The following is an 11087-nucleotide window of genomic DNA, read 5'->3' on the forward strand; positions in this document are numbered from 1 at the left end:
CAATTAAATTCTTACCAAACTTTTGCTAAAATGAATGTTTCAATGTAATTTTTATCAAAGGGACTCAATTATTATCAACATTCTTTGCATCTAGATTTTACTTTCTTCTTCTTTATGTGTCCCAGAGCAGGGATTTGGCACTAAAAACATATTCTGGCATTTGACCATTGGTCATCTGATTTAGATCTTGACTTTGCAGATGGTATGCAAAACAAAACAAAATGGTAATGTGATCAGATGGATAGAATTTTCTATGGACACAGCTACTTACTGTGAAACAGTATCCTGCTTGGGTGGTTAGATAAAGGAATCAGCCTTCCCTGAAGTCTGGAGAAAGCAACCTGCTGAAAATTATTGGGAAATGACAAATGATGTAAACTAATGAAATTATAAATACGATTTAAAAATGACATACAGTATGTTGTACGAAGAAACATCTGTAGTTTGATTATGTGGAACAAAATGCCATAAGAACATGGCGGAAAATAAAGGAAGAAATTGATGGTTAACAACTCAGATAAATTTAAGATACTAATCTTATCAAAATATAGTGGGGTTTTTCCCATAATTTTTAACCAATTGAGAATTATAGCAGTCCCTTCAAATCTGGGGTACAGCGGGTTCAAAATGGATTTACCAGAGAATATTTATTTATTTATTTATTATTTGCATTTCTAAACCGCCCCCTCTCCCAAAAAGGGACTCGGGGCGGTGTACAGTCCACACAACACATAACAGATAATAAGTACAAATATAAATATAAATACAAATATACATATACACATGGAGGAGGTTAAAAAATTAAAAGAACTGTATAGAAGAATAAAATATGGCTCTAAAAGCCCTAAAATCGATTAGATAAAATTGATTAGAATAAACTGCCCAATGACTGAGGTTCTCTGCAATTCCTGCCAAACTTAAAGTTCAGTAAGATAATATATGTGATATGACAGAAAGTCCTCAGGAGATACAAATACTAAGTATTTTTTTATTTTTAAAAAATGTTTTATTAAATTGTAGAATAAAATACAAAAGCAAATAGGACGACACAGTGGGGAGGAGAACAGGAAAGAAAAGTGAGTAGGGGAGGGAGAAAAGAAAAGAAAAAGTGTTAGCTTCCGACTCCCTCTGTTGCAGTAGAATAATAAAGCATTAGCATCAAACTTCAACTTTTCCATAATAATATAAACTAGCTATTTCTATAACAACAAATCAATTTAATCAATAAAACTCACAATTTCATTCCCCCTCCCACCTCAAGCACAAAGTCCAGAAGCCGTCTCCATGTAGCAACAATAGTACTTATATTCTTTTCTTTGATCAAAACGGTCAATTTAACCATCTCTGCCAACTCCACCAGCTTCTGTAGCCATTCGTCCAAGGTGGGAATCAAAATGTCCTTCCATTTTTGTGCATGCAATAGTTTTGCTGCCATCAACATATATAAGGTCAGAGTTCCATTTTTTCCCCAAGTCTTTTTCCATTAAACCCAAAAGAACAGTTTCTGGTTTCATCTTTATCCTCATTTTAAGAATTGTCTGTATTAAAATATAAATCTTACTCCATTGCTTTATCACATGTCTACCATACATGATAAAAAAGTCCCACAAATACTAAATATTATTATTGTGAGAGGTTGTACAGTCAGCCAGATATTCAGATGGGATTTGGTATTTTTCCCTACCTCCAGAATCCTTCCCAAGAATCTGGAATAGACAGATATCTGATGATGTTAAAAATATAATTGCAGGATGTAAGCTATTCCAAGTAAAGCTGCCTTTTGCAAATGACTGATGGTGAATTTGTCAATACCAATGGTGTTGAAGTGGTGCACTGATTTGGAATTGCATTCAAGGTGTCTATTACCATTGATACTAGCTTTGCTTTCTTTTGCCACAATCATTCTATGTCTATCTGCAGGTCTTTGTATTTTGTGATTTTCTCCAGTTCTTTCTCAAAATGATACAAATAGAGTTTATTTCTTGTTTTATCTTTCTTATCTACCTGCTATTGCTTTTCTGTTTTGGGGGCTGAATGTCTGCACAGCCAACTTCATTTTTTTGAGGGATGGAAAGCAAGAATATTACCATCAGTAGTAACTTACTAGTGAAAGTGCCAGAAATTACTTTAGGGAATGTATGAGCTTTTCTTGAATTGCAGAATGGTAGATGAAAAAGCTGTTTCATAATATAAGGGTTGTAAGATAAACGAAGTAACCGAAAAGAGATGTGGAATTGGATGAAATGTGGAACTAACAAGACAATAATGAAACCACAGCAGATTGATCTGAATGCTCTGACATTTGATGAATACACATCAAAGATGTATGACCAATCAGGAAATGATGGGGATAGTAATCTCCTGTCTGTGGAGTGTGATACCCATAAAATTATCAGCTATATACTAAAAGAAAGTTAGAGACAGAAATCTATCACTTGGATAATTTAATCTTTTCATATTGATGAAAAGTGCTATCTCTACTTTTTAAATATGTTTATATTATTTTTTTATTTAAAAATTTACATACAATAAAATTATTAAAAAATCAAGGAATACAAAAAACAATATAGAACAAAAAAAGAGGAAAAAAGGCAAAGAAAAATACATGGAACTATGGGGTTCAGATTAGTGTTCCGTTCTTGTTTCTAACCTTTTTAAACCCCTAAATCCATAGATTTAGATTTTTTTCCCCTGACAAACATTTTTATATGCTTCTTAGTGAAAAAGTGGCTTTTAAAATGTGTTGTTGTTTAGTCACTAAGTCATGTCCAACTTTTTGTGACCCCACGGACCATAGCATGCCAGCCCCCCTTCTCCCCCTCCCCTACCTCTCCGAGTCTGCTCAAACACATGCCCACTGCATTGATGACACAATCTAACCATCCCATCCTCTGCTGCCCTTCACCTTTTGCCTTCAATCTTCCCCAACATCAGATCTTTTTCAATGCGTCCTCTCCTCTCATTTGGTAGGCAATGTATTTGAGCTTCAGATTAAGTGTCTGTCCTTCCAAAGGCCAGTCAGGATAATTTTCCTTTAAGATTGACTGATTTGATCTCCTTGCAGTCCAAAGGACTCTCAAGAGGCTTCTTCAGCATTACAATTCAAAAGCATCAACTCTTAGTTCCTAAATTGCTCCAACTGGCTTTTAAAATAGGAATGAATTAAAATAAATTGCCGATAAAGTAATTTCCTGTTTTTTAAGAGCTTCATGATATTAGGTCAGTTCATCAGTGAAGAAACACATACCGGTAAATAGCAGATATACTCAAGGATTTTGTTTAGCCTGCATTTTGAAGTAAACCAGCTCATTCTGTATATCATATGCTTATGGTTTAGATTTTGCAACTCTTTAAATTTTGAAAATAGCGTTAAACTCAAAATGAACATTAAAATCTACACTTAGGATAAGATCATTTGGGATTTGGGGGGAAATACCTTTAAATGCTTATGTGTGTACACATTGTACAGATTGGGGGGAAAAGGAATTAACTGATTAATATGAAATAGTATGGAAAGATTTAAAAATTAAAAACAGAATTGACTAGACTTTGGGTAGCAATTGATTTAAAATAGAAAAAGGCCGTTTCTATTGTACTCTAATCGTGACCAAGCATTTATTCTCTTTAATTGAAGTGAATGGATTAGAAATACGATAAAGACAAAAGATTAATGGAATAGAGGAAAGCAGAAGACAAGGCACTTTACATTTAAGAAATAGATTAGCCATGTGCAACACATCCATCTAGTAAACAGAAAAGAGAGCTCAGAGGTGCTGAGACCTCATTAAAAGTAAGGAGAAAATAAAGCTTGTGGATAAATCCTGTTTATTAAAGTTAATAAAGAAAGTGAATAAATCCTGTTGTTTTTTCAGGATTCTATTCTTGGCTGTATTACTCATTCATCTACATATGGCGGTAATCATAGCAGGTTTCTTTCTTTCTGTGTAAGTAAAGTGGGACAGGGAAACTTGCTTCTCCATGGAACTATGGGGTTCAGATTAGTGTCTATGTAGCATTTGAGATGTGGTGGCTCAATGGCTAAGATGCTGAGCTTGTTGATCAGAAGGTTGGCAATTCATCGGTTCAAATCCCTTGCACTGCGTAACAGACTGAGCTCCCGTTACTTGTCCCAGCTTCTGCCATCCTAGCAGTTTGAAAGCATGTAAAAAATGCAAATAGAAAAATAGGGACCACTTTAGTGGGAAGGTAACAGCGCTCGGTGCACCTTCAGCATTTAGTTATGCTGGCCACATGACCACAGAGACGTCTTCGGACAGCGCTGGCTCTTCAGCTTAGAAACGGAGATGAGCACCGCCCCTAGAGCCGGAAACGACTAGCATGCATGTGCGGGGGAACCTTTACCTTTTTAGCATTTGAAAATGTAAAATGATACAGAACTGAAATGCTCAATATTGTTTTTAAAAGTACATGTGGGTGATACGATCTCTGTAACCTGCTTTTAACCTGGCACATGGCTCTGATTTAATGGAGTGGAAAGTTTAGCTCTTTGGAAAGATAAACCCTGTTGAAAATTGCTGTCTTAAGAAGGCAGATAATAGTTGTGCACCATGAATAGGATCAAAGGTGAGAGAGAAAGAGATGGAAAATACCAATCTTTCTTTTGGAAGCTAGTTGTGTTAACGAAGATCCACTGTGATGATGTTTGAATTCAAGGAAGCTGGGAATCAGTTCCTGGCAGGAGAGATGCAAAACTTCTTAGCATTTTGTACCTCAGGAAATGTCAGTCATTTTTTTAAAAAAAATGAGTACAACAGGTCATGGGGATTCTTTGCATAAAATATTTTTTATTCCATTTCCTTTGTTAAAATTATTCTTAAATAAAATAAGTGATGTAGGATTTGATGCATTTTTTCTTTAAAAATGATTGTGGCTCCCAAACCATCAAACACAGTAAAAAAATTCCAGAACATACCAAACTTTTATGGTCAACAAACAACTGAAGCTATATGTAAGCTTTTTTGGCATGAGTCTGGCTGTAACTATATTTCTAAAAGTTTAACCCAGTAGTACATCTAACTCAAGCCTATTCATTTAAAAAAAAGTGATGATGACAGACTGTGCAACATAAACATTAAATGATTTGTTAGCTAAGTACTCTGTGTTTAGAAACCTATTTAGGTGTAAAACACACACACACACACACACACACATGGGGTGGGTTTTGGCAGGCACTACTGCCTGTTCACTCGTATGTGCACTTTGCGGGCACATAAACAGTACAATTTAAATTGTTCTGCGCATGCACAGAACTGAAAAACAAGATGGTACCACTGATGGTGCTTCCCAAAGAACTGGTTGGGGGGGGGGGCAGGTTTGGGTCACTGCCAGTTCCAGCGGCCCAGGCCGCCAAACCACTACTGGTTCAGCCGAACCAGTCTGAACTAGTAGGAACCGACCACTGATATATCTCTCTCTGAAAGTACCTGTATTTCAGTTCTGAGTTGGAACCTACAGTATTCAAAGTCCATCTTTAATAGCTGGTAAAGAAAAAGCTGGGACATATTTCTAGAGCTGTATGAAGCCTGGATTGTTTTTTTTAAAATATATATTTTTAAATATTTTTTAAAATTGTTTAAAACATTGAAACTAATATGATAAGAATATTCTTGCAGCATAAACCTGCCTAAAGTTGATTGCAAGTATCTGAAACAGAAGTTACTGAGCCTACAACTAAACAATACAAAGAGTCAGGATACACCTCCTGATGTAAAACATTCTATCTTGATTATTTGTCTTCTGTTTTTCTTTTTTGGAGGGGAGCGGGGGATGAATGGGAAGAATGTTGGGCCTTCTAACAAGTCATTGAGTTCTTAAAACGTATGGTTTATTGGTCATACTAGTTCAATAGAAGGCAAATGTGTCATAGAAAACCCACAATGAATAACATTTTCATGTCCCTTTCCTGCAAATATATCAATGCACATGGAAGTGTAGCCTCATATAACATTTACTCATCTTAAAGCTCCTCATTTTTACCAATGCCCCAGTCCTCACTTCAGAAGTCCTAGGAACTATGTCAACTTGATTCCAAACATTCTCATTCCTCAGCTTTGTGAGTTTCAAGAAACATTTCCCCACATAGACATGCATTATTTATACCACATGAACCATAGGACATGGTTAGAGGCAGGAAAGCCAGATCCATTCTCTCTTTTCTCTGTCACAATCTCAGAAAGGGGGAGCATCTCACAATTCATGACAGGAGAATTTTAATTTAAAAAATTTTTTTTAAAAAAAATCTTACCTCAGAATTAGATTGGAGAATACATAGACCCATCGTGTGTCAATGGCATTGAAAAGATTCTGAAATGGACTCACATTGATAGAAGTAGCTGGAATACCCAGTGTTACGACAGAGAAATTGGAATAAACATAGCAGAGGTTTGGAAAGAATGCGATCGTTCATGCTTCCAGGCGTTAAGTCAGTCAAAATTGGGAGGAAGGAGGTGGGGGGAGAGAGAGAGACTGTTTCTGAGGAGACATTTGCTGCGTGCTTCAGGGTCTTTTCCTCTTGTACAGCTAGTATAGGCAACCGTCATTGCACTGGAAGTGAACATCCAATAATCATGACAGCACGGCATTCCCTGCAACTCTTCTTTAACCTGATAAACATGGCACCGAGAAGAGGGGGAATTCTTTATATGCATTTCTTTGGGTTTTAAGTTAGAAACAACAGGAATTCAGGATCATGTGAGAAGAGAGATGATGAAAGAAACAGAATGCAGGAAGTCAGGGGAATACAAGAGGCCAGGATCGGATGGGATCCATTCCAGGACATGAAAGGAAATGACTAAACTGATACATGAATGTTACCTAATAAAGAAACACAAATGGAGAGAGGAAGACACCAAGGACTGGTGAGATGCTATTCTAATACTTAAATGTTTATAGGTCAAAATCCAGAAATGCATAGATTTAGAACACTGGTAATAGAAAAGAGTCTGCTTTGCAATATGGTGAGGAAAAAAAGCCTCTGGACCAGTGGATGAGAAAGACTGACAGAGAATAAGGCAGTTATCTTTGTAGGTCTTGCAGGGACAGGCTGGTGGTGCTTGGGAGGTGTTTTAATTTTTAAGAGAGCCTGGAGCCATAGCACTCAAAGTGCTATCCAGGGAAAGTTGCTTTGTCGTGTCTTGGAAATTCACAGATCTTCAGCCAACTTGTCACATACCTCAAAAGATTAACGTGGGCTGATTTCTAGCCCTCAAGGCTCCCAGACTCAACAAATCTTCTTTGAAGCTCAGCCTGACAACATCTGGAATTAGAGTTCAAGAAATGAGGGCAACATTTTTCTTCTTGACAGACATTACTTCCTAAGGCAATGTAAGATTTAAAAAATTAGGCATGTTTAATAATAACATTGAAAGGAGAGGGGCTTCTTTTTAAAAGTTTTTGAATGTGTATTTTTAAACTTGTTTTATGATATTGTTGTGCCAACAAGCCGTAGAGAAATTGAAATACCAGCATTTCTATTAACACCTCAATTATCATATACCAAGGACATATGAACATTGACATTCATTCATCTAGTTCTAGATTATCTACAGACTGGCAGAAGATCTCTAGGCATGGCACTCCAATCAGCTCCAGGCCTATTTTGAAAAGCCAGGAACCCATCATATTTTGCATGTAAAGCAGGGATATCTGTAGCCTTTGTCCAGTAAGGGAAAAATTATCAATTTCTCCATAATAATTAACACCCTCTTTTACCAAAAAAAAAAATGCAGTTTTTGTAATTATTACTTCCTTTTGAAAGATATTAATTGAATTCTTGATCAATTTACACGGGAAATTCCACAGCTGAAGTTATTCCCAGCATAGACAGTATTATGTAGCTTTGAGAAAGTTACACAAATGTTCAGAACAAAATGTTCTAAGTTCTCTACAGGTTCATATTGTACCACTTTCCAAGTTTTGGCCTTCCACTAATGAAGACATTTATGAATTATAGCCATATAAAAAAACAGCCCCACACCCACCCCACCCCAAACAGTTATTTCTGATCCATACAGTGACTTATTAATAGTGTGTTCCCCATGATCAGCCTAGTTTAAAGGAGAATAAGACACAGGAAGAAGAGATAAGAGTTCATCCTTGAAATTTTCGTAGGACATTTTTCCCTGCCCAAAATCTGGCAAACACAGTTAATCCTCTCGATTTTCTGTGCCATATATTCATTTTTAAAATATTTTGTTTGTGATGATTTTCACGTCATTCTCTCAGATGCATTTCCCTTTTTATCTCTGCAATATTAGTTTCTCCAAAAAGTATTTCTAATGAGTTGCCCTCACCCTTTCTTTATTGTTCTTTCCTGCAGCACTAACCCTAACCCACTAATGCTTTGAATCTCCTTTTCCTGTTTATTATGTGAATATCTTTGCACAGTGTGCGGGTTTGAGTGTGCATATTGATTTTGCATTCATGCTTACCGGGAACTTCAATTCCTTTGGTTGTTTTGAGGTTCGGGAGTTGTATGTAAGCTGTTCAAGGAAGTAAAAATAAATGTTAATTTATTTTCAGCCTGCCAGCAGTTATTCAGTTATGGGTGCAAGCACAAATATTTTACTGACAAAACAGGAAAGTTGCACTAATGAATAATTACACTATTATCCTGGGCTGGCAGAAATATCTACTACAAACTCATATTTGGTTTCCAGAAATGTTCTTTTAAGTAGTTACACCAGGGACGAGTATGTTTTCCCCACCCTCTTTGTGCTTCATAAAAATGAACTACTTATTAAAAGCTCTCCTGAAGCAAAACAATGGAACAAAACAATACCATCAGCAACAACTGCCAGAGTACAAAGGATGCGAGTTTAGAGGATGGGTGTTTTTTTTTAAAAAAAAAAGTTCAGGAAGTTTTGTTATTGGAAACTCCTCTTAACTTGTTCTTGCTTTGTACTACGTAACCACTGTCTGGTTCTGGATATTGTGACCTTTTTTGGTTCCATTTAATGTCTTCTGTATTTGCTAAGGGATGGGCCCTATTGCTATTCAAAAAGCTGAATTTGTGAATGACCTCCTGTTTTCCGCTGAGTCTTTGAAATTGGAGAGGCTCATGATATAAACAGCCTTGAAGAATTTTCGGGTGCAAAGATTTCTTTCTATGCACTTACAAAACTGCTAGATTTTCTTTTCCTTTTGAACTCACTATGTGTGAAGTACGATTTGTGAAAATCATGATCAAAATGCTTATTTAAATTTTTCAGGGGGAGAAAAATACAGAACATATTCAGGGAAAATGAGGCTGGGAAATGAAAAATAAATCAATACAGTAATGAGAAATAGATCTACTGAGTGTTTGGATCAAGTTTGGTTCATTAATTAATTACTTTCTTGTCTTGCTTAATAAATATGAGAAAATTGTAAATAGTAAATGGAATTGATTTGTTAAAGCAAAGACTTATCACTTGTATTGACACAGAAGTAGGAAACAATGCCACTACTTTCTGTTCACTTCATTGCATGTTGCCAGTGACATATTTCATTTATAATATTTTTATGATATAATCATTTTTACCTATGTGAATAATATGCAACTTCCATTGTTTAGCTTTGGTATCTATTATCAGAATACGTTGAGGTGCTTTTTAGACAGTAACTATTATCCTTTCTCTCTCTCCCTCCTTAGGTCTGAAGAGCAGGTAATGGAAGCAACACAAATCAGTATGTCACAAGCCTCACTAGTCAATGGGAGCATCAGTGCCAAAATGAAGAGAAACAAACCTCGTGTGATGTCTAAAAGTGGTCACAGTAATATCAGAATTGACAAGGTAGATGGTATTTACCTGCTTTATCTTCAGGACTTGTGGACCACAGTTATTGACATGAAATGGAGATACAAACTTACATTATTTGCTGCTACTTTCATCATGACTTGGTTTCTGTTTGGAGTCATTTACTATGCCATTGCATTTCTTCATGGAGACCTGGAAGAGAGCAGATACTCTCAGAAACATGTCCCTTGTGTCATGAATGTAGATTCACTAACCGGGGCATTTCTCTTTTCTTTGGAATCCCAAACAACCATTGGTTATGGCTTTCGGGTTATCACTGAAGAATGTCCTCATGCCATTTTTCTCTTGGTGGCGCAGTTAGTTCTCACTACATTGATTGAGATTTTCATTACTGGAACTTTCCTGGCCAAAATTGCTAGACCTAAAAAAAGGGCTGAGACCATTAAGTTCAGTCATTGTGCTGTCATAACCAAACACAATGGACAGCTTTGCCTTGTAATCCGTGTAGCAAATATGAGAAAGAGCCTCTTGATTCAGTGCCAGCTAACTGGAAAGCTTCTGCAGACCTATGAAACCAAAGAAGGAGAAAGGATTCTGCTAAACCAAGCTAGTGTCAAATTCCACGTGGATTCATCATCAGAAAGCCCTTTCTTGATTCTACCTCTGACTTTTTACCACATTTTGGATGAGAGCAGCCCTTTAAATGACCTGACCCCCCAAAATCTAAAGGAAAAGGATTTTGAACTCATTATCCTTTTGAATGCCACAGTAGAATCCACGAGTGCTGTATGCCAGAGCCGAACATCATATATTCCAGAGGAGATCTTCTGGGGTTTTGAATTTCTGCCTGTAATTTCTCTTTCACAGAATGGAAAATACGTTGCCGATTTTAGTCAATTTGAGCTGATCAGAAGAAGCATTGACTGTACATTATACAGTATGGACCCTGAAAAGCAAAAATTGGAAGAGCAATATAGAAAGGAAGATCAGAGGGAGAGAGAACGCAGAACCATGTTATTACAACAAAGTAATGTTTGATGGCTCATCTATAACAAATTATACTGTACAGAACATTTCTATCTGAAAGTCACTTACTCAAACACTATGATTTTATCAGAATATGTTATTAATTCTTTTTCAGTTTTTGTGTAACATATGCCACAGCAATGGAAAATTGAGGTATACTTTGGGAGTATAGAAACCTGCCTTAATATGAACAAAACTGTTATTATGACTAGCAGTGGCACACCAGAGTTCCAGATAGGGAATTTCACTAGCACTATCTGGAACTGGATCCATGACATCTACTGACATCTTTCTCCAGTGCTA

General features: G+C 36.4%; 1 protein-coding gene across 2 annotated transcripts; it reads left to right on the plus strand.

The window, feature by feature from the left end:
* Positions 1-6809: 6809 nt before the first annotated feature.
* On the plus strand, positions 6810-10796 carry KCNJ15 (potassium inwardly rectifying channel subfamily J member 15; the record flags this gene model as incomplete). Of its 2 annotated transcripts, none has more annotated exons than XM_081952653.1 (2): positions 6810-6878; positions 9653-10796. In XM_081952653.1, exon 2 carries the CDS (start codon positions 9669-9671, stop codon positions 10794-10796), a length of 1128 nt encoding a protein of 375 aa, XP_081808779.1. In that variant the 5' UTR covers positions 6810-6878; positions 9653-9668. The 2 variants fall into 2 exon arrangements, with proteins under 2 accessions (XP_081808779.1, XP_081808778.1); XM_081952652.1 differs by lacking the exon at positions 6810-6878 and adding an exon at positions 7242-7344.
* Positions 10797-11087: the final 291 nt, after the last annotated feature.

Source organism: Natrix helvetica, assembly GCF_964273705.1.
Source record: "Natrix helvetica genome assembly, chromosome: 4".
NCBI classification, from domain to species: Eukaryota; Metazoa; Chordata; class Lepidosauria; order Squamata; family Natricidae; genus Natrix; species Natrix helvetica.